At 39.5% G+C, this 24,581-nt stretch overlaps 1 protein-coding gene across 14 annotated transcripts in view; it reads right to left on the bottom strand.

Annotated features, from left to right (window-relative positions):
- Positions 1-9: 9 nt before the first annotated feature.
- The window catches only part of phf21aa (PHD finger protein 21Aa), a 35,289-nt gene continuing 10,717 nt past the window's right edge, over positions 10-24,581 (bottom strand). For 5 of the 14 annotated variants that reach the window (XM_058780425.1, XM_058780430.1, XM_058780427.1 and 2 more), the window contains 12 exons: positions 24,369-24,512; positions 22,509-22,754; positions 22,157-22,240; positions 20,706-20,963; positions 20,363-20,521; positions 20,206-20,257; positions 20,044-20,123; positions 19,885-19,942; positions 6,104-6,126; positions 4,952-5,027; positions 3,519-3,622; positions 11-3,331 (listed from right to left, as the gene is read on the bottom strand). In XM_058780425.1, the coding sequence (XP_058636408.1) occupies positions 2,753-3,331; positions 3,519-3,622; positions 4,952-5,027; positions 6,104-6,126; positions 19,885-19,942; positions 20,044-20,123; positions 20,206-20,257; positions 20,363-20,521; positions 20,706-20,963; positions 22,157-22,240; positions 22,509-22,754; positions 24,369-24,512 (1,863 nt within the window). In that variant the 3' untranslated portion in view covers positions 11-2,752. Of the gene's footprint in view, positions 3,332-3,518; positions 3,623-4,951; positions 5,028-5,838; positions 6,018-6,103; positions 6,127-19,884; positions 19,943-20,043; positions 20,124-20,205; positions 20,258-20,362; positions 20,522-20,705; positions 20,964-22,156; positions 22,241-22,508; positions 22,755-24,368; positions 24,513-24,581 lie in introns of all 14 variants that reach the window. The other 9 variants (XM_058780426.1, XM_058780435.1, XM_058780434.1 and 6 more) reach the window with 5 other exon arrangements.

Genomic DNA, 24,581 nt, shown 5'->3' with positions numbered 1-24,581 from the left:
ATGCTCCAGTAATATCCAGCCTCCTCAACGGAAAGAATTCATGAAGTTATATATTCAAATAACTTACACAAGGACTTCTATGAGAAAAGGTAAACAGACATCAGGCAACACACAAGATTAAGAAACAAAACATACAAAATGTAGAAAAGTAAAATGAAACAAAAGAGCAATACACATCCCTTTTAAAAACTATTATGAAAGAATCTAGACACTTTTTATACAACAAATCGATGTAAATTGTTCTTAATTTATAGTTAAGGACATTAGATTAAGCACTGATATTTTCACATTGCAATAATCTCTCCTTCATTTTATTTGAGGGTTTCATCAACCTGAATGAGGTAACAGCATGAGGTGTAAGAATGTGAATCTTCATAAGCATTACTATGCGTATCTTGAAAACATGAACAAAAGCCTGAGCTCTCGGTAAACACTATTAATATCTGAGGAGATCCGATTTCACACACTTCAGGACACAATACCCAATTCTCATGTGTAAGGAACATGAATGAGGAGACACAGTAGATTCCCATCTATCTCATCAGAGAACATCTGTCACAGAAGCACTGTCAGTCCTACTAACCACATCTGGCTTTAGGATTCATGGCCCTAAAGGACGAGAGATGACATTTGCAAATGTCACATCTGATGAGCATTTATGTAAGGGCTCTCTTCCCCTTTCTTTCTTTTTTCAATACACTAGAAAACCTGACATACCATTAAACCACCAAACAGAACGCAGCTTCTCTACATGTCACTTTGGAATTTTCGCAATTGTGATGATTATAATTTTATAGTATTAGCTTCTATCAGACACAATGTGTGAATACTTCTGTGATTGTTGAAAACTTTTAGGGGTAGCGGATACCCAGCTCATCAGACTGGGATGGAATCCTTTAACTAAAAGTAAAGTTTTTTCATAAAAAGATGAACGAACATACCAGCAATTTATTTCGTGTTTTGATGATAAGACGTAAGCACTTTAGAGTTCTTATGTGTAGTGGTCAGATTCACTATAGGCAGCGCAGGCACTGTCCTCACTAACACAACCTGAATGATCACACACTAGATGACAAAGTAGGTTCTGTTTCCGAAAAGGGAAAAATACGCACTCGTTTTGCTGACAACTGAATCTAAGACACCGACAAGTCATAACACTACGATGAAACAGCCTAACATAGTCTATAGAACTTAAGGCAACCAATACACAGAGGCTACAGCAGGCCAGAGCTGCATGTTTAGCATTGAAAACACTCACGAACCTGAAATGAAGATAATATAAACACTGTAGATATTTCTGTCTTTTATCAAAAGCGTGTTTGACACCACCGTGTTTCTGGATTATTTCTTGTGCTTTTTTTTTTTTTTTAAACACTATGGAAGTGTCGTCTTGGCACATGATACAGTGTTCAAGCTACCGCGGCTGTATCTCAGGTGTTAGAACTGGTCTGGTGTGTTTGTCTGTGCTTGTTCGTGTGCAGTCACACGCTTTGAAATACACAGCGGTGAGAGAGCTCCAATATGGTAAATAAAGCGATAACAGAAGAGCCCCTAAGGGACACTGGTAGAAGTAGTTGCGCTAGGCACGTATAACGTCTGCCGTGTTGTGCTTTTGGACAGGTTTACAGTGAACAGTGTAGTAAAGTATGTTAAAACGATACAGAACAGAAGCCCTTAAATTGGCCCATAAGCATAACGTTACTGGCATAGCGGTTTCATGGGATATTTCTGACTGCATGACTCCTCCCAAGTCGTTGGACAAGGCATGAGACCCCTGCTACAGTCTGGGTAAAAAAAAAATAAATAAAAAAAAATCCTCTGGATGTGGAAATGGAGCGAGAGCGATGTGAGAGACATCTCAGATCATTCCCTTCTGTGACGGCGCCTGAACCGCGCTCTCAGTAAATCACATCTGTTCAGTAGATAAGGCATGGTCAGAATTTACCTCACAGACACTTCAGGACTGACACTACAAATACTACTCTACTAATCTTAAATAGCTATTTAATGTTCAGAGTAACGTAAAAGAAGAGTTCCCTGTGGCATCGATTATTTGGCAGAACAGAACTACGGAATATTTTTGTAAGAAAGAAGAAAATTATAAATAAGGTCATGTGTAAAAAATAGCAAAACATATTTACAGAAATGTTTCGGTTTTTAAAAACACCACAAAATAGACAAATGCAAATGATACTAGTTAAACCTCCAGAAGAACGCCTGGAAGACCTGTATTTCTGTCAGTGTGTGATAAAGAACCTGTGTTTGCGCTCCAAGTTCTGTCCTGGAGACACAACAACTGAAAACTAGACGAAACAACTGCACCTCGGTTGCGTTTCACAGACAAAACGGACGCTGAACTCCTCAACACGCCATATCTTATGTCTTAGATCAGAGCTACAGGACCTGATAGGAAGCTGCACTACTCATCTAGCAGGACGAGACCTTCACCCGATCCAGCCTTCAGAAGCTTTCCCACTCAGAGGTGCTATGGCAACTGTATCAGGCACACAATGGTGTGATATCTTTAAATTTTATTACTCTTTTCTATATCATTATTCTTTGTAGAAATCTTTTCGGTGTGCATACGTGAGCATGCACATTGCTGGTACTTTAGGAACCTCCTTCCTGCATGTAGTAAATGGCACTATGGATTTTCTTTCCCTCATAGACACAAGAGATGAAACAACAACACGAAACAACAACACTGTTAACTGGCACGCTTTGGGCCCCAACTGCTGCAGGGTAGCTGATGCTATTTCACCCCCTCTGTCACTTCTGTAAGGGGTACGATTGAGCCGAGGAGGGCCTGTGGGATGACGCTGAGGTCGCTGTTGTTTTTGTGTTTTTTTGTATTCTCCTCCCCTAAGGACATGGTTCCGTTGGTACTGAGAGCCGCCTGGTTGCTGCTGTTATTGCTGAAGGCTGCGGCGTTTGCATTTGTGGGTTCGCTCTTGATTCTGGACGTGCTGTTGACCTGTGCGCTCTCCTCACTGCTCTCATCGCTCTTCACACCTGCAGCCTCTGGGTTGTTATTCGTGGCGATCTGCTTTAAGGTATCGCTCGTGTTTGTGAGGGTGCTAATTATCACCGTAGCTTCTGAAGAGGTTGTTGGGGCATTTGTGTTGTTGTTTGTGTCTGTGGTGACTGCACTGGAGCTGCTGGGTTTGGAAGTTCCGTTGTGGGAGGTTTCTCCATTAGCCATGGCCCCAGGGCAGATGAAGGGAGACAACTGGATCCCTCTGATCAGACACACCAGCCCTCTCATTTTCTCAAGCGAAGCCTCCATCTCACTCTGCTGGGCCAGTACGCTGTTCTTGCTGTCCATACATCTCTGTGCGGGAAGAGAGGACACAGTGCTGCTGACTCATGCAACCAAAATCTCATCATTATATAGTTATGGAATAGTGGTCTTCTGGAGGTATGGGATGATAAACGAATGCATCAGTTAGATCTGTAATTTCAGTGGTATGACTCATGGCCCAGAGCAAAAGTGGATATGAACTTAAGAATTCTCTCACTGTTATAGAGCTGCTGAGTTGTCCTATTCTGTGCTCCAGCGTCTCTCTCTCCTGCCGCAGCTCTGTGCTCCATCTCTTCAGACGATCTTTCTCTCCCTCTTTAGCTGTGGGGAAATTAGTGCATGTTTAAATCTCAACTTAACGCACAAGTCAGGTTCTAGAAGTAAAAATTCACAGAGAAAATGATTTTTAACAATTCTGTACAACCCTTTTTCAAACAGATCTACGTAGGAGCAGAGGTTATTAAGCAATTGTGGAGGCTTCTGTTGGAGCCAACAGTCGGCACAGTCAGGGGATCAGAGAATGGGCTGGGGAACTTTTTCACACATTTGTCCATCTTGGTTGATGTTAATTTATAAATATGCTCTTGTTCATTGCCAGACAATGTTAATACGTTATAGTACTACAAAATATGAATGTAGTATCATTAAGAATTAATATATAATATTAAAAATGAAAATAAAAAATTGTTGCTAGTCTTTTCAGTTAAAGATGGTTAACTTTATCATTCAACTGAACTGTTAATGTGCATTTAAGACATTTGTGTTCTTTCTCGAAAAAGCTGGGTTTTCTAGCATAATTACTCAACTGTAAATGGTACGACCAATTTCAGGGGTGGCCAATATTACAATTCAAAATCAGTCAGAGCTATTGAAAAGTTTCTTCATATTTTCAAGCAAAGCTTTATATTACATGTAGGCTATTTTCTAAGTTGTTTCAATGTAACATTTTGAACATAATTAATGGGAGGTATGATAGTAAAAGCAAATCAAATACTGAGAAAAACAGAAATTTACCAAAAAAAAAAAAAAAGCAGCAAATAGCATATTATACTTCTGTCCTTGTGTCTCGCTGTATTTCAGCTTTTCCTTAAGTGCTATCTACTGTCAGAGAGTGAAACTGCATTTTCATCTGCCAATTCTTTTTTTTTTTGCATTGGTCTGAACATACAAATCGCATATGAAAAATGAGTTTTCATGCCAAACATTCAAATAGGTGTTGACGGTGGACAGGCCTTGGGTCAATATAATTTCAAATTTTGGACTAACAAATGGTCATTTAGGCTAACTGCCAAATTTCAGGTTGTGAAATTCACTGCCATCTAAAGTGGTATATTGTACCACCATTATTACATAATTTGCAATGCTTCAAAAGACTGTAGTTTATGTAGTTCATAAAAAGATTTTCTCCTGATTGTCATATACTATTTCTTTTCTCAAAGTGTGCAATATTGTGGTTCATCTCTGAGCTAGTTGGTTTGGATCATAACTTGAATTAAGTCAGTTAAAGATCCTGATGCATTTCATAAGCAACTCATAACAAGAGACTTTGTTCCAATTTAAACTCTAAATATAGTTTTAAGTAATCTTACATCACCATTCTGTCATTGCAGGTTCACTGTTCTAGCATTAGTTGTATGTGAAACTCCTCACCTGCTTTATAGGAGATGTAGGAATGGACAATAGCAAGAGTCCCTGGCCACTCAATGGCATCTTCCTTCTGCAGAATCTGAAGAAAACATGTAACTGAATGATACTGAAATATACAATTGTTCACATTCTGCATTCAAAGCAATACACACAAAAACATAAACACTCAAAATGAACGTGAAAATGAATTCATAGTAGTGAAAAAAATGAAGTGGAAAGAAATGAGGCTACCTAAACTTACAAAGTTTTGAGCAGTCTTGATGTAAATTCTGGTTTTCAGTATTTGGAATAAATATTAGGCCCTGCATCAATTTCTTCCTACTTCCGAGGTCTTAAGCAGCAGAATTGTGGGCTCATGCCTCTGGTTTTGGCATTTTAGGCAGAGCTGCATGACGCCCAGATGATTAGCAAGTATCGCATATGAGATTCTGCCTGCTGCAGCCACTAAATACTCACTTGCCAATCAAAACCTCATACTTACAGTCTCTATTCCAATCTAAACTGCACTAGATTTTAAATAGAGCATTTCTGGTTGGTCTGAGTACAATAGCAGCCTCTTTGTCCTCTATTTTTGTCCAATTTTGCTCTGAAATTACAATGCCATTAATATTAAAAGTCTCTAATTTGAAAGAATGTAACCTGAAAGAGTTAAGATAACTCTATAAAGACTGTCTACTTTGTAAGACCAGTGACAAAAGTGAAACATGACATGGTACAAAAATGAAATGAGTTACGAGTGTGAGAGTAAACGGCAATGAATCTCTCAGTTACCTGAGACTCTTAATTCACCTCCGCTACCACTAGGTGTCGCTGGTGAGCACGGTGAACATTGGGATAGGGAAGTCTGAATTGTGTCTCAGTAACTGAAGTGGACTATCACAGCTACTTACATCCCCTGCTGAGCTGGGGCTGGGTGAGGGTGAATGTGATGGAAGGGTGAGTGAAAGGGCAGGGGAGAATGGGCTGCCCGCGGTGGGCCACTGTAGGTCTGGGGAGGTAGAATGATGGCTGCTGGTGGTTGGGGGGAGGGGCCCCCGCTCCACAATACTGCGGTTTTTAGAAAGGCGACCTGGGTGAGATGAAACAAAGGACAAACAAAACACAAAAGAAAAGAAAAGAAAAGGAAAAGGAAGACATAACATTGGTGTAGCATACCTCTGACAAGCTGTCCTCATTGGCTAGGGTAGCAGGAAGGAGCGGGTGGGGGTGGTGTGATGGAGTTTGGGAGGGAGAGAGCAACGTTAGATCACAAAAGGAAGCATTGCATGCTGGGTAACAACACATTCTGCAAAAGCTGGCCTCAAATCAGCTGATAAAGGCAGAAGGCATTACATTTAGGCAGATGGGGATAAGAAATGCCAATAACAAAGAAGGATCAGAGGGCAATGATTCAAAGAAGCTTATCAGGCATCAAGAAGCTTATTTTCATCTACAGCTAACACAGATGCTGTCAAATGTTAAGACGAGCCTTTAAGTGAATATGCAGCATCATATATCAACAAATATTGCATGTGTGCACTGGGCATTAACAGAACAGGTATGGATGTCCTTTATCAACAAGTACTTTAAAAGCACTATTACATTACACAGGTTAGCAAAGTTTCAACATCATAAAAAAAAAAAAAAAAACATTTTGAAGATAAAGGAAATATTTCTGTTTTGGACTTATATATATATATATATATATGTGTGTGTGTATTTTAAAATAAACTCTAATCATTTTGCACGTAGACCAAAGTCAAGAGCTAAATTCAACTAAACAATATAGCTGATAATATAACTTGGCAGGAGACTTGGTCCCAAATGTGTTAGAAATCTTTTTAAGAAATATTTCCTTTATCTTCTCAACAAACACAGAAAGTTACTGGAGAGGTAGGCTATAACCAGCCTTCAAAAAATAAATTAACTGAGATCAAGAAGCATAAATTTGGCAATTATTCTGATTCTGTCTTTAATCACATTAATACTCACATACTTCACTTTCTGATTGAAATTTGTCGCAAGCCACTTGTTCTTCCAGGATATAGCTTACAGGGATAGTTTACCATAAGGTGAAAACTGTCATCATTTACTCACCATCGTGTTAAAAGAAGAAATTTTGAAGAATGTCTTCGTTTTTTTCTGTCCATACATTGAAAGTCAGGAGGTCCAATGTTGTTTAAGACATCTCTGACCTTCCATTATATGGACAAAAACAACTGAAAAATTCTTCAAAATATCTGTGTGTTCCACAGAAGAAAGTAAGTCATACATGTTTGGAACAACATGGTAAGGGTAAGAAAATAATTGCTTAAATTTTCATTTCTGGGGGGACATTTCCGACTGGCCATATCAAAAGATAACTTTTTTGAGGTTTTGTACTAGAGTCTGTCCAATACAAGTACTAATGGAACAGTAATGATGCAGAATTGTCGCACCTTTAGGAGGTGCACAACTTGCCTAATTGTAAATCTATAAAGTAGGCTGTGAACATTGTCTGAGTCTTTTACAAATTTATACACTTTTACAGCAGCCTGAAGACAGTCATTATCCCACTTAACACACTGCAGGGTCATTTCTTTCTGCCTCACACATACACTCCAGGGCCACTCCACAGCAGAGTGCCTGTAAGCACATTACATAATCAAACAGTCATTACTGCTGAATGCGTGCTTGTGTGAGACAGAGAGAGACTGACTGATGGGAGTAAAGCAGAGTGGATCAGTTCAGGCTGAGAGGTAAAGAGAGGTACTGAATAATAACTGGCTAGTGATTTTTTTTTTAGCAATAAAACTAGACAATTCATTGTGGATGTTTAGACACATTTCACAGATATGGATAATATCTGTGTTGTGATAAGCTCATTTGCATTTAGTTTTCAACCTGAAACATTCAAAATTAGATTTTTGCATTTTCTGACTAAATGTTTCTTTTTCTGACCTTGTAACATTCAAACCAAATGCTGTAATTTGTTCTTCCAGTGAAACAACAGACCTCTTTTGCTTAAACTCCGCCCCTTTCTTACAATCTACTGCAAACCCCCAATCAGATCTGCCTCCAATCCAATCAACAACCAATGTATAGAACCAAGTCTCTGCCTTTTTTATTTTCAATAATCCATTATACTTAGATATGTGTTGCAATATGGAAGAAAAGATTTGTTGCTTCATCAGTTGAATCGTGACTTTAAAGTAATGTGTCGTGGTACTATTGTGAACGTGCATCTAAGTTCGACATGGAAGAGAAGAAATTGTTGAATAAAGACTTTTTTTGTTTTATTTGCACAAAAAAGGTATTCTCGTAGCTTCATAACATTACAGTTGAACCACTGATGTCAAATGGACTATTTTTTAACGATGTCCTTACTACCTTTCTGTATGGAAGAATATTCCAGACTATTTTCAAAAGGAATTGCAAATTGTATTTTCAATTGCGTTTTCCACATGTGGGCGCATAAATTGTGACATAATCCAAATGCAATTGCAAATCTTGGAATACCGTTTGCATTTTCGCTTTCACGAACGCACAGTGACTGCCACATTTCAAATGAAAAGGCAAAGTCCATTTGCAACTAGTGTTGTCACGGTACCAAAATTTCAGTATTCGATACTGATACCAGTGAAAATCCACGGTTCTCGTTACCAATTTCGGTACCACATGCTAATTAAAAAAAACACTATTTTTAATAATAAAGTCAAACAAAAATAAAATGTACAAAAATCAATGCCATTCTTTATACTTATTTAAATTGTGTTTCAAGTTTTTCCGCAAGTAATAAAAGTATGAAAAACAGTAAACAAGATTCACCCAAATTTGATTTGTCTTTTAATTAATTAAATTTAAACACATTTTAAAATATGGAAGAAATATTTTGATTTCTTTAAAAATATATATATATATTTTTTTTTCAACAGTAGTAATAGTATCACATACATTCTACTAAATAATAGTAATATATTTCTGGCACAGTGTCTTTAAGATATTTTGACGGTTTGCCGTGAATACCTTTAAATTTCTGTGTGTAGCTATATGATATGACGCTGGTTTTACTCAAATGAAACGGTAAATGCTCGTGAAGTGACTCTCAGAGCAGTTCTGTAGATGTTTATGTATTTATGTCCTTATAATTGAGACGGCAGATGCTGAAATCACCACGATCGTCACGCACTTCAGTGTGTGTAGTAAAAAATAAATAAATAAAAAACGCGCGTCTCTGCCATTCACTCATTCACACAGAGACTCGCAGAACATGCGGGATTCATATTTAAATCGACTTTTGCGGCTTAATATTTACAGATACTAATCCGTGTCGGGATTTGATTTAAGTGTAATGTACTTTTGATTAATTCATCCAAACTTTGACAAATTCCGTGACATTCCGTGCTAAACTGTAAATTCTGTTTTTATAACTGGATTCCGAGATTCCGTCCGCGTTTTCTGCATCGCGGAAATCATAGGGCCGTACGCATCAAGAACAGGGTTGACCGGGTACTTAAAAAAACCTGGTACCGTGACGTTTTCATTTTTTAGTACCGACTTCGTACCGAAGTACCGGGTCTTTTTACAACACTATTTGCAACTGTATTTCCCCATGACTTACGAGTTATGAGCCTGTCATATTTAAATAGCAATATTAATTACCACATTTGCTTTTTCACTTTCTCTGCGTCGCACATGTAACCTGCCAAAACTCAAATGAAATCGCAATTCCTTTTGCATTTGAATTTCATATTTCTACACGGAAAGCTGTCAATCATTGTGAGGGGGTGGGACTATACTAGGGGGCATGTTTGTATCAGGAGGTGACGTCACTCACAGACGACCGTGCTGAACGCTTTGATTAATGGAGGTAATCGGTAAAGGCTCCGCTAAAGGCAGCTGTCAATCAGTTCGTGCCTGTGTGAACGAACAGACAACCTTCTTGGCACAATACACAATTCTGTCTTTTTTACCCCAAATGCAGCGATTATACCCTGCTAACAGCGGGAGCAACAACGGTACGCACAATAGGTCAATATTCACTATTAACGAAATGTTTTTCACCTGTCTCAACATCTCTCACTGTTTCTCTCACTCCGATTGAGTGAGTAAACAGACAGTGCAATTCTACACTAATAGTTTCTTACAAAGAAATGTAGAAAATACAAGAGATTAGGCTACAACACTGTATAACATCACTGAACTAAATTATACACATATGCAAATCACATTGCTTATTAATATACATTTATTACCAATATTAAAAATAAGAAAGATGCACATTACAAATATGTCCTTGTAAATGAGAAACTGTGATGAGTCGTGCAGCAGTAATAACGTAACAATAACATACACAATTTCAAGCAAAATGATCATATTTATTCAAGCATTTAACATTTATAAGTTTAATTAAATATCAGTAATGAACTGCATAAATTATAGTGATCACTAAGAAGGTCCTCTCTGTCCCAAATGCATACATTAGGCTATAGCTGATACAGTATCAACTCCCCATCAGTAGTTCTATACTGCCAGCTGCTGGCGCAGTTGTGTAACTAAAGCCTGGAATACACTACACGATTTTTGCCCTGATTTTCCCCCGATTTTACAGTCTGAACAAGTTGACGCTAGTTGAGGAAAGTCGGAGCCAGTCTGCAGGTTACAGCTGACAGATTCCACAGAAAATCGTGTATATGATGGTCACAGACTCAGATTTTTTAGCTTCAGACTTTGACTCCATCCAGTCGGAGGATATCAAACATGTTTGATATTTTCAGCCGATTTTAGAACACGTATGTTTTCATTTGTCATGCGTCTCCTAGCAACAAGGCGCACGTTTCTGCGTGAGTTTGTTGTGATCGGAACAACTTGAAAGTCTGGTAGTGTATGATCTTCAGTCGTGTAGTGTATGATGCCTAGTGTTTTAAAAATCTGTTCAGATTTTAAGTCGTGTAGTGTATTCCATCCTTTAGAGAACATAAGTTATGACTATAACTATAGATCTATGAGACTGAATGATGACCGTCACCACGGTTGTACCTTGAATGATGCCATTCTGCTATCCTTCCGAGACCTAATGTAAACAAAGTTAGATGACTGACCCTGAGTGGTTGGTTCACTATAAAACATCCGGGTGAACAAAGCACTTCCTCTTGCCTGGAACGCCTCAGTTCATACCGAGTGACAAGAGATGGTGACAGTCATCATTTGGTCTCATAGATCCACAGTAGGTCTGGTCGATATGAGCAAAAATTCATATCTCGGTATTTTTTGGCTGATTTGCGGTATACGGTATATATCTCTGTATTTTGGATTTGGATTAAACAAATAAAGTGAATGTAAGCATGTAGGCATATAATATGTGCAAAAATGGTTTAAATAACATTACATATTAACATTGCAATCTTAAAACAAAAATAATGCTTTTTAAGCAGAAGTTAAATTTACTAAACTAAAAATGAAAATAATAAAAAAGCACAGACTCGGCTGAGTAAAAAAGGCTATTATGATTACCCCGTTACACTTTACAGTTAGTGCTATCATACAAATACACTTACTTGTAGGTTTAAAATTCTACATGTCACATTTATTGTCCAACTACAAATATTTCAGCAAAATGTATATTTTAGGCAGAGTTATTGCGCTCCTATTTCATTGCGCTCTGTCTGTTTGGCGCGCATGCGCTCGACGGCGCTCGTTCTAAATTAAGTTTAGCGAAGAATCGCAAAGCAAAAGCTCATGCACTTCTGACAGCAAAATGGAAATATTTCCATGGCTTTCTAACATTTACAGATGGAGAATATACCTGTGAAATGTAAGTTATACATTAAGGAAAACAGCATATCTCAAACACATTAAACAGCGCCAGTAGCATCTCTGTCAGTGGCACACGCAGCCTTTGTCAGAGCATCTGACGGGCAAGCCGCTTTAAACTGAAACTATAAACTATAGGCTAGTATATCTTACGAGTTTTTTTTAAAGCCCTTCATATAAAACTTGTCACATGTTTAGAACAAATTGTAATATGCACTTTCTCCGCAGCAGTTTAGTCTGTGTCCTCCCTAGATAGTTTTTTTAAAGATTCGCTCTTATCAAACTAGTGTATATCGATATTAACGGTATTGCTTCATACCGTATTGCTTATAAAGAATATATCGATATATCATACAAACTCGATATACCGTCCAGCCTTAATCCATAGTTATAGTCATAACTTACGATCTATTTTGACCTCACTCAGATCTAGGCGTGGGCGCTACACAGGTATTAACGTGACTATTATTAGTTTAGTATTAGTGTATTAGTATTATGTTGTGCCATGATATGGATTTTGCTATACCGTGAATACCGTTACATATTCATGGATTTCATTGGATGGACAGACAAAGATTTTTTTCCCCGCGGTCGTTACTGCATCATCAGAGAAAGAGATGCCCTGCTTGATCGGAAATAAATCAGAACCGCATAGTTTTTGCTTCAAACACACGATCGGCTTTTTGGAACTGCACACAAACTGAATTACAATAATTTCCCAAAATGTAATTTGTGTGGTAATATTACTAAGTCTGTAAACGGCCGTTAACACAGGACTCGGACACAAAGAGAGAAAATACTGTAGCAGGCAGCGCAAGATCACTGTTCACAATGCTCGAAATATAGGAAGAAAAATATAAATAATGAATTGGGGGCAGGGGGTTAATATGAATGTGTATCTGAAGGGAACTCTCTTCAGAAAACTTTAGATGCCATTTTTTTTTTTCATAAGCGTAGCGCAGAGCAGCTTTATTTACAGCGGTAACCAAAGGAACGCTAAATTGAGGCCATAAGCGCCATCTGCTATCATAGACTGAATTTGCATGTTCTTTCAGTCCATTTGCTGTTTTTCTTTTGCGCAGGTGTCTTATTTAGCATAATTTCACATATCTAAAATCAGACCATTCTATTTTTGCCTTAGATCTTGAAATCATGTTTTTTTTGTTATATAAGGTTAAAATACATATTATGCCTGTAATTTAACTAAGGTCTACTAAAATGTGATTCCAATTTTTTTTATCATATCGCAATATAATATCGATATCGTCTGAACAGTGGAAAATACCGTGATATGAATTTTAGCTCATATCGCCCACCCCTACTCAGACCGTCACCACGGTCTTACCTTGGATGACTAGTACCATCAGGGTCAGGAGGGGTGAGAAGCCTCTCATCCTTGCTTAGAAGCTGACCGCAGAACTGCAGACCCAAACGAAAGTGGTTCTGCCACATTGACCCTGCAATACTGGGCAAAGGTACAAGGTCAACTCCATGAGGCCGCTGCACATATATCTGTAAGTGCCACACCTTTCAGTGCTGCCCATGATGTGGCTAAACTCCTAGTAGAATGAGCCACCAGGTTCCCTGGAACTGGTAAGCTCTGGGTGGAGTATGCTTGTGCAATAGTGTCCACTATCCAGTGTGAGAGACGCTGCTTCGAGATTGGTTGTCCAATGCTTTTTTTTTTTATCAAAACACAGAAACAACTGAGTATGTGACTGTCGCAACCCCTGTGTGCGCTCAATGTATGTGCAGAGTGCTCTTACTGGGCACAGACTAGAAAGGTCAAGTCCGGTAGATAAGGAATCTGGGTCAGGTTTAAAGGCTGCAAGTTCAACTGCCTGATTGACTGTGCAAGGATTGAGAATCTTGGGAAGAAAAGCCGGATTCGGCCAGAGAGAGACTCCGGAGTAATCTCTCTTTCCATCTTAAACAATCGTCACTTACTGACAAAGCATGTAGCTCACTCACTCTTTTTGCTGAACTGACAACTTAATGATCTAAGATCAGCCTGGGCCAATGGTTCAAATGAAGCTTTAGTCAATGACTGTAGAACCAAAGGAAGATCCCAGGATGGTGATCTTAACTTCCTCTCTGGATGGAGGCGTCATGGCACCTTTAGAAATTGAGACACTGTGGAACAACATTGTGGAAATGAGAATTAGCTGCAACATAAACTCTAACAGTGTTGACCTTTCTTCCTGAGTCTAACAGTGACTGAAGAAAGCACAGAATAAACTCAAGACCACAACCAGAGGGAACCAGGTTTGTATCCTGACACCACTTAGAGAACAAATGCCACCGATTTGAATAGTTTTACCAAGTGGAAGGTGCTTTAGCATTGTTACTGGTTTTTGCTACCGCCTCCTCTAGCTCATGAGAGACGGACTGAGCAGAGGCCAAACCCAAAGTTGGACATGGCTGGACTCAGGTGCCAAATCTGACCCTCCACCTGAATGAGAAGGTCTGCTCTGATTGGTAATGGCCAGGGACAGTCTCGTACTAGACGTAAAAGAAGCGGCAACAAATGTCTCATTGGCCATTTTGGTGCAATCAATACAATTCTGTAATGCCCCAGTTCCACTCGCTTGAGCACGAGGAATCAATGGCAGGGGGGGAAAAGCGTATAACAATCCTCCTGGCCACTCATGCATCTACTCCCAAAGGTCCACCTTGGTCGCTCATCGCAAACCACATCTTGCAATGAGTCGTCTCGGCTGATGTAAACAGATCGGTATGAGCTCTCCCAAAGCTGTCCCATATCAGACCTACCACCTCTGGATGCAAGCGCCATTCCCCTGGGGGAGGCCCCATTCGAGAGAGAAGATCAGCAGCCCGGTTCACTACTCCAGGTATGTAGATTGCCTGGATTGAGGCGAGTCTTGGATGGGCCCAAAACAGAAGCCTCCTGGACTCCTGGAGGCAACGCAATGACCTGGTGCCTCCCTGATGATTGATTTGATAAACTGCTGACATGTTGTCGGTTCTTACCAGGACATGCTTGTCTTGCAGAAAAGGAATCAGTCGTTTCAAGGCCATGTAAACTGCCCTCAACTCTAACACATTGATATGTTCCATGTTCCAGGGGAACACCCATGAGTCTTTGCTTTGAGCAACTCAAGAGGCACTACTTTTATTGCCGCTGATATCATCCCCAATAATTTTTGAAACTGCGCCAACTCTATCCGCTTTCGCCCCAACAGCAGGGGCGCTTTTTACCCCAAATACCACACTTTTACATATTCTTCTAGTTATTGAAAAACTGTTGCTTTAATTATCTTAAACCAAACTGGTAATCCTTAAGACCTTTGTCTCAAAATATATTCAATAATTTTAGCGATTCTCATTTTCTACTTAAATCTACAACATTTAAAATACAAAACATCAAATATTAGATTTAGCACAGAATCAACTACACGAAAACACATCACTGCCAGGAGAAATTGCCCAAACTTCAAAGACCTGTTTAAATTATTAAAACTAGAGGCATTTATTAACTTTAAGATTACTTTTTATCATGTAAACTATATGTACAGCATGTTATATACTATGTGACAGAGGGGAACACGGCCGCATGACAGCATGCTGCCCATATCAAAACACATGACAGACAGCTGTTGGAGAACACGTGAAAAGCGTGACCGAATGAACGATACTCGTCTGTATTTGCAGTACACAAGCCGTGGTTCAGCTGCGCGCAACAAACGCTGCCAGTGTGAAAGCACAATGGGCGCGCGCTGCTCACGCTCTGCATACGCTCCGCTTCTGCGCTGCCTCTGCTCTGCTTACGCGTGCGGTGTGAAACCGGCGTAACTCTGTGCCACCGCATAACTATAGCTGTGTTAAAAAATAATGAGAATATATATACATATATATCCGAGTCCTGATCGGGAGGTATAACGTCCGATTCCGATCGAGTCTGAAACCACGTGATCGGGCCCGATTTCCGATCACGTGATCGGATCTGGACATCCCTACCAGGCATAGTTGGGAGCACGTTCCGGCCACCCTTTTGGCATTGCTATGCAGTCCCTCCTTGGGGGCCTGAGCCCCTGGGATTCTGCTTTTCTGCGGTGCATTCCTAACTGACGACCGGGACTGAGCCACCTGTTTGCGCCATGGTTCCCGCCTGGCACTTCAACTGTCGTCAAATCTCCGAAAATTACTATTCTGTCTTCCACCAAACTCCCATGGTTGTGGCCGATTAAAGTGGGGGCGGAGGCTGAGGAGGCTGACAGCCTTGATATGACTGCCTAGTTATCCTAGAGTGACCAAATGTGCGCTGCACTGACTCTCTTCTACAACGCGCTTGTTCTGCTTTGTCAAGCATTGCTTGAGAATCTGGGTGGAAAAACTCGACCAGGAGTAACTGGCATGTAAGTCAGTTCTTTTCTGATAGTGTCAGGCAGAGAGGTTTGTGCTAACCAGATCTGCCTACGAGAAAGTATTGCAGATGACATAGAGGCACCAATGTTCCTAGTAAGCTGTACATGTGTAGCAAGGGCTGCATCCACTAAACCTAAAACATCCTGATCCTCCTGACTTATAATTTTTCTCAGAGCCACCAAAATTATGGCTAGTGCATTACCACACCAGGCCACACGTGTGGCCGCATTAAAAGTCTGACACACCAGATTATCGGTCTTTTCACATTCTTTCCTGGGACACCAGGGGTCATCAGTCATTTATAAAGCGTGCGTACGCTCAGATTTGATCTTAGAGTGTGTGTGCGCTTAAATCCACGCCAGCGCTCATATTTATAAAGACGGTCTTTGACGTGGAAAAGTGATTAGCGTCACATCAGGGTCAGAGCAGACGTACACACTTTTTATTGTCAGAGTATTGCAGGTTTTTTAAAATGTAAGCTGTTCTTGTAGCTCGCTGTTCTAAATTATGATGATTGGTAATATTTTATATGTTAATGATATTAGTTAGGAGTCGTTTACAAGGCAGAGAGCTGAAACCATTCAATTGCGCGCAAGTTGAAGATCATTTGCGATTCATAGATTTCACATCTGAAAGAGACGCGCGTTTTCTGTTCGTACGTTCATTCTATGAATCAAACTTACGCATATTTGAGAAATGATCGTAAGATCAAATTTAGGATAGTTTCTGAGCAACATTTTATAAATGAGGCCCCCGGTCTGGACCTAGAGGTGCTAATGCTGCCATTTCACGCTCTACTGCTGGCATGCCCGTTTCTGTAGCATACTGTATTTTGACAAAGCGCCTGCAACCAGCGTTGAATTGACGGGCAGAAGGTCGAAACAGAAGGTTGGGACTGAGAGACTCCTGCCCACACCCCTTGCCCCACCGACGCTGTCTAAGTTTCAGTCTGTGTTTCCAACTCCAAAATCCTTGCAGCGCTAAAAATTCGAGTGACAATATCGGGCTGTGCAGAGTCTCCATCCTTAAGGGAAGACTTTGACTCATCCCCTTGACCTTCCTCACTCACGTCTTGATCATTGCTGCCAAACAGGGAGTCATGAGCATGAAGAGAAATAGCATCAGGAGGGTTACCTTTTTCCTCCCGATATGAAGGAAAATCATCTTCAGAAAAGACAACAGATTGCATGCTTCTCCCCATTTCCTGAGGCCTAAAATGGTCCATCTTCCCAGCCAGATCTCGTAAGGTGGCCAAAATTTGCTGCTGGGTGTCAGAAAGTGAATCTGAAACTTTTGACCTTTTCTCACAGGTGGCCTCAGAACAGTTAGGAGAACATTCTCTTCTTCGTTTAAGGGAGTGTGCATCAACCATTGAAACCTGGCCCTTTGCAGCCTTTCTTGCAGAGAGATTTACAGCAGCAGGACATGGATCTTCAATGTCCTCCAGTAAATGAGTCACGCCCAAACATGATGGACATTCCCGGTGACCATCACGAGGATGCAAAGTAGCATGGCAGTAACAGCACAATGGTTGACTCATGATTGTTGAAGATCCAATACAGCTGCATACAGCCGTAACACAAATAACACCCAAAATATAAATACCTTACTCCTGCGAACAGGAATTTGTTAGTAAGTAATGTGTGCAAATACCACCAAAGCCAAATAAAATCTCACTCAATCCACTGCGAACAGTAGTATCACAGAGCAAGCATATTAATTCTCAGTTCGGTCAGTCAATAAGACAAACTAGACCAATTAGGAGGTACCGAAACCTATTCTATGCACGAACGCACAGATCAACAGGTGGGAAAATCTCCACGCTGCGAACAGCGGAACAGTGTAACAGTGTAAACAAAAATCCTCCTTTGGTTTTATGAATAATAGGACAAAAATGCTACTTACCAATCCGTACGCTTCCAAAAGCGCCGGAATACAATCTGTAAACAAATATCAAACTCGTAAATCAGAATAATATAAACACCCAACCACTTACCTAAATATAGAGGGAAAACAAATTACCGCAATCCTCAGGGGCACCAGGCGCCTGCACTATAGTGACGGATTGAATGGGTAATATTCCAATTTCAGTGTATACACGCGGATTCTCTGAACCGGTCTCAGAAGAGGCGACAAAGGCAAAGAGGAAATGCTTCGTTCACCCGGATGTTTTATATTGAACCAACCACTCAGGATCAGTTATCTGACTTTGTTTACATTAGGTCTCAGATGGGTAGCAGAATGGCATCATTCAAGGTAAGACCGTGGTGACTGTCTGAGTGAGGTCGAAATATAACTTTTGTTATGCTGAGATCGCGAGAAAAGTTAAGTTGTGATAACGAGAAAACAATTTTTATTTCTTATTTCTATCTTATAATAGAGCTCCTGCGTCAAGAACTGTCAGTCTTTTTACACTCCAATTGATCCACGTGACAAAACAGACAATGCTGCTAGTCCTACTCTGCCTGCCCTAGATGAGACTTCACTTTACACCAATGATCTAGGCGCAGCTGTCACAGAACATGCCACAGCCAAGGTGAATTAATATTAAAAATCATGTGAATCAATCGCAGTGTCCGGTGGCTGTACACAATGAGAGATCTTTTTCTTCTTCTTGGTTTATCGGCGGCTATTTAACCAACGTAAATATGAGAGATCTTGAGATTTGTGCGACGCTTTGGTACCACACGGGACGCGTGCTCCATAACGGATTAAAATTGTTCAAATATAAGGTGGAAAATGGGTAAATAAATATAGATTGGCACTGTTTTTTTTTTTTTTTTCAAACAGCGTCAGGTGTGACGCGCCTCCTTTTACAGATTAAAAGAAAGGAATAAAATGTACTGTAATAAATGTAGTAAACAGTCTGTTTACTCACTCAATCGGAGTGAGAGAAACAGTGAGAGATGTTGAGACAGGTGAAAAGCGTTTGGGTAATAGTGAATATTGACCTATTGTGCGTACCGTTGTTGCTCCCGCTGTTAGCAGGGTATAATCGCTGCATTTGGGGTAAAAAGACAGAATTATGTATTGTGCCAAGAAGGTTGTATGTTCGTTCACACAGGCACGAACTGATTAGCAGCTGCCTTTAATGGAGCCTTTACTGATTACCTCCATTGATCAAAGCATTTTCGTCTGTGAGTGACATCACCTCTCAATACATACACGCCCCCTAGTATAGTCCCGCCCCCTCACATTGACTGACAGCTTTTTGTGAAGACATAAGAAATTCAAGTGCAAAAGGAATTGCGATGCCATTTGAGTTTTGGCAGGTTACATGCACGACGCAGAGAAAGTGAAAAAGCAAATGTGGTAATTAATATTGCTATTTAAATATGACAGGCTCATAACTCGTAAGTCATGGGGAAATACAGTTGCAAATGGACTTTGCTTTTTCATTTGAAATGTGGTAGTCACTGTGTGTTCGCAAAAATCCAAACGGTATTTGCGATTGCATTTGGATTATGTCACAATTTATGCTGTCTATGGAGGGTCAAGAAAGCTCACGGATTTTATCAAAAATATCTTAATTTTTGTTCCGAAGATGAACAAAGGTCTTACAGGTTTGGAACTCCAATAAGTAATTAATGACAGAATCTACATTGTTTGGTGACTATCCCTTTAATGTCAGTAGCGCAAATGGTGGAGGAGAAGTTAAATCCCTAAAGTATGAGCAAAGCAACAGTGAAGCTTGCCTTAGCAAACACCTCTAACAACCTGTGATGTCTGCTCTTGGATTTTTGCAAGCAGAGTATCTAATATAGGCACAGAAAGCTCACCTCTCTTCCTGCTGGACTGGTTTATGGAACTCAGATACGACACTGAGCTCTTCTTCCGCTGAAACACACAGAAGCATGGATACGTAAATATAATTATCATTCCATTGGATATTTCTAATCAGTTTGCACAGAACTGCTCATTTAATGTGTGTTTGTTACCTCTGGTTCAAACGTGGCTCCGCTATATATTGGATTTGCTGTTGTTCGTCTTTTGCGTTCCTGGCGCCTGCTTTGAATCTCTACACAAACAAAGCGCGAAAGGTCAATACACTTGCATGCACACAAACAAACCCACATGCAGACTCATTTCTTTCTCCTGACCTTCTAAATAGTCGCGCGTGACCAGTCCCAGAGACAACATGAAGGCCAGTTTCTGTGGAAAGAATGAGTGCCATTCTCATCATCATAATTTACATCACCATACTTATCGTTATCGTCATTATAAACTGTGTGTGATGTAAACATAAGTGTATTTTACCAGAGGGCTCTCCTGATGTTTGGAGGAAGGAGTGTGTGTGTTGGTGGGGGCAGGTGAAGATGGCGCATCTAAAGACAGTGGAGGTGAAGTGTGTGTAGGCGTGTCTGGAGAGATGAGCAATGAAGTCTTTGGCTCTGTCCCATATTCCACTGCGGGTATCTGAAGCAGAAACAAAGATATATTAATACATACACTACAGTTTATTTAACAGTTTGTAGTCAGTAAAGTTGTTTTAAAATGTTTCTAAAAGAAGTTTCCTATGCTCACCGTGACTGCAAAAATACAATAAACGTTTTATGTACTAATCAATGTTTTAGAGTAAATCTAAATACATTTCTCTCACCGTGTTGTCAGAGCTTGGGCTGTTGTGAGGTAACTGCTGTGTGTGTGTCTGCGCAGACGGCAGCGTGTGTGTAGATGGGGAGATCAGGATGCTTGTGTTGTTAGAGCTGTTGGGGCAGGGCAGGCCATTGAGGATTCGCATCTGCTGGACGTGACCAGAGGAAGGAAGGGCAGTGCTCAGTAACACTGGTGACTGTAAGGTGTGAACAGAAACCTGACCAGCCGCTGGAGACAAAGATGCTGGAGGTTTTGGCCTGACCTGCTCATACACACAGGAAAAAGAGAAGAATTATTTGTGTAATGACTGGAGAAATTAAAAGGTGGACCTAAGCAGAGAAAAATGACTGAGGTATCAGAAAAGTGATGCTTAACTCAGCAATTTAACACAGCAGGTCTTTCACATCTATTTCAGTTTACAGAAAGATACTATTCCATAATACCACTAACACCAGCTCCACTCCAACATAATTAAAAGTTGTCTACTTATTGTCTATTATTTATTAATATTATAATTAATTATAATAATGTTTAATTATTTGTTATAATCCTTATCTTTTAGTTTGCATCCATCGAGTTTAATAAAACGAGATGAAGTACCATTTATTTGTGAAGTATGTAATTTACAGAATTATAAAAAACTTTTTATTATTTAATATAATATGAACCATTTTTCAATACATTTCCAAATGACTCTATTTCTATGTGAAATACAATACCTAACGTTTGAGGTCAGTGAGATTTTTGTTTTTTAAATTAATACTTTTAAAGACATTTATAACGTTAAAATTATTTTTATTTTAAATAAATGCTGTTCTTTTGAACTATTTATAAAATAAATAAAATGGGATCATGTGACAGTGAAGACTGGAGTAATGACTGTTAAAAAGTCAGCTTTGCCATTTAAGGAATAAATTACATTTCAATATATAGAAATCAGTTATTTTAATGAATATTTTTTTAACCAGTTTTTGATCAAATAAATGCATCCTTGGTAGGCATAAGAGACTTCTTTCAAAAACTTTTTTTTAAAAATCTTACGGACCTCAAACTTGTATCCTGATATGTAATATAAAATTACTATGTGATGCATGATTTATACCAACCAACCCTAGCATTATATGCACGGGCACACAAACAACACATACAACAGAGAATACAAAAGCACAAAATACTGCTGGAGAAAGATCAGGGTTAAGGATCAATTTACTGTAGGGTCAAAAGCAACAGCCAAAGCAGGGATTGCAAATGTCACCACTATGCAAGCACAAAGAAATTAAATCCAGAGCAGGAAAACAAGGTGGAGCATGAAGAAAATATCACACATAAAAGTAACACCTGCAGTTGAAAAAAAAAAAAAACAAGACATATAGATGCACACTAACACTCAGCATTGAGGGGTTTTCACTAGTCCAGCCAGGCAGTAGGGTGTGAAGGGTTTCTATGGAAACAAACCTGCGGTAGAGTGGCTGGCCGAGTTGTCTGTCTGGTTGGTGGGACAAACTGAGGAACTTTGATTGGTTGGGAGGCAGCTTGCACCTGTGACAAGACCGCCATTTAGAAACCCTTACTTCACTAACCTGTCCAACATACATCCTACAACAAGTAACTAACTATTTAAGCCATAAATAGAGGCAGATGCATTGGAATAATTGTGTCTAAAATCTAAAAGTACCAGCCCTGAGCTCTTGGGATCTTAATTAAATTGCCTCCCAACTCGCATGCAGTTTGCAAAACAAGCGGGAATAAGAAAACAAAACTCTTCTTGTTCTATAACAAGAGGCAAAACAACTGAAGAAATACTTACAACAACGGTGCTATTGGGTATGACTCGCACTGGCTCTGCTCCCTGATTGGTCGTTTGGATGACCGGTTGGAAGTTTACTGGGGACTTTTGAGGATCTGAGCTAGGAGGGCTTGCCAGGAGTGTGCTGCCAAGGGTTGTAACCACGGTGATAGTAGGTGCTGGTGTCATGATGATAGGTGAGGTGGGTGTGGCAGCTCTCAGCACCAGAGGTAGAGTCTTTGAAGCAATGACAGGGGCCACAGAGCTCTACAGGGTCACAAACACATACGCTGTTGTAAACGTGTTCACTTTTTCCTTTTATAGGTCAGGTAGGGAAGTCTGTTTTTGCCACTGCATAACATTTTTAAAAAAAAGGTAATTGCAACTTTTTCTCCCACAATTCTGTCTTTTTTACTCGGAATTGCGAGATATAAACTTACAATTGTGAGAAATAAAGTCAGAATTGCAAGATAAAAATTTGCAATCGCGAGAAATTCAGAATTGCGAGAACTCAGAATTCTGCCTTTTTTTCTCAGAATTGTGAGTATATATTTGGTAACACTTTACAATAAGGTTCATTAGTTAACATTAGTTAACAACATTAGTTAACATGAACTAAGAATGAACAATACTTCTACAGCATTTCTTAATCTCAGTTAATGTTAATTTCAGCATACTAATGCATTATTAAAATCACAAGTTGTGTTTGTTAACATTAGTTAATGCACTGTGAGCTAACATGAATAAACAATGAGCAACTCTATTTTTATTAACTAACGTTAACAAAAATGAATAAATAGTGTAATAAATGTATTGATCATTGTTTGTTCATGTTAGTTAATACATTAACTAATGTTAACAAATGACACCTTATTGTAAAGTGTTACCATATATTTTTATATACAACTTGCAATTCTAAGAAAAAAAAGTCAGATTGCGAGATAAAAAGCAATTACCTTGTGGCAGACTGGGCTTCCATAAGTCTTCTTACTGAACATAATGCTCTGCAGAATATTCTGGTCACTCTTCTCATAATGAAAAAAAAGCCACTGAGATAACGTTACCAAAGCTATGGTGAGTGTAACTGCCATATCTAAAAAGAAAGCTGACATACTGTATGTCAGAGTTTTTATTTTTTTTAGCAAATACGTAAATATCCAGTCTCCACTAGTAATCTGTTCATAAGACGTAAATAAGCATACACACGATATAAACTGTGCAAGTATTTTTGAATAAACAGTTTGATTACTTGGTGCTTACATGAAGGTTTTTTAGTCCAACTGAGCCATTAATGCAATTACTTGGATGTGTGTAAACGTAGCTATTAAGTCTCAAAAACAAGATCAGTTTGATTCATGAATAAATAATTCAAGCTGCTGACTCAAAACAACCAATTCTTCTTTCACTGACTTTCATGAATATGCCAAAGAAAATTAGGGCAGATATCAAGTGGATAACAAAATTAAACTTTAAGCCCATTCTTCACACAAAGCAATAATATGGCTTCAGGAGTCACACGGACCAATTTTAGGTGCCCCTGCTCAGCCCAACTGCATGGAAAAGCATAACCAACACAATATTCAAATATTTCTCAGAATAATATTTCCACATGGACCTTTTTTATAATACTTCTATGGTACGTCTTTGTAATTTTGGAGCTTGCTAGCAAAGGTCTTCATTCCTTTTTTTGTTCACAGATACAAAGTCAGACATATGGGTTTGGAACGACATGAAAGCAAGTACCTAATGCCAGAATTTTTAGTTTTGTGTGAACTAATCCTTTAAATGTTCAGCAAAGACAAGGCATTGTCTTTAGAGGGGTCCTGTATGGAGTCCTACTGCATCTGACAGGGTATTGCTTCTTGTGTTTTGTGTGGGTACCTGTGGAGTAGTGAGGCTGGCAGCAGGCAGAGGCGTCTGTGTGATGAGCAAGGTAGACGTTTGCCCATCGGCTTGTAGTGTCTGCAGCTTCATATCTTCTTGTTTCACCAGTAGATCCCTCCTTAACTGCTCCACCACCTTTTTCTGAGGGAGAAAGAGAGAACAAGCGCCTGTTCATTTTTTGTGTGTTCTGTCACTCGTACCTGCAATGAA

Source organism: Onychostoma macrolepis, chromosome 07 (genome assembly GCF_012432095.1).
Source record: "Onychostoma macrolepis isolate SWU-2019 chromosome 07, ASM1243209v1, whole genome shotgun sequence".
In the NCBI taxonomy this organism is placed as follows: Eukaryota; Metazoa; Chordata; class Actinopteri; order Cypriniformes; family Cyprinidae; genus Onychostoma; species Onychostoma macrolepis.
This window is presented reverse-complemented; position numbering and strand designations above follow the sequence as displayed.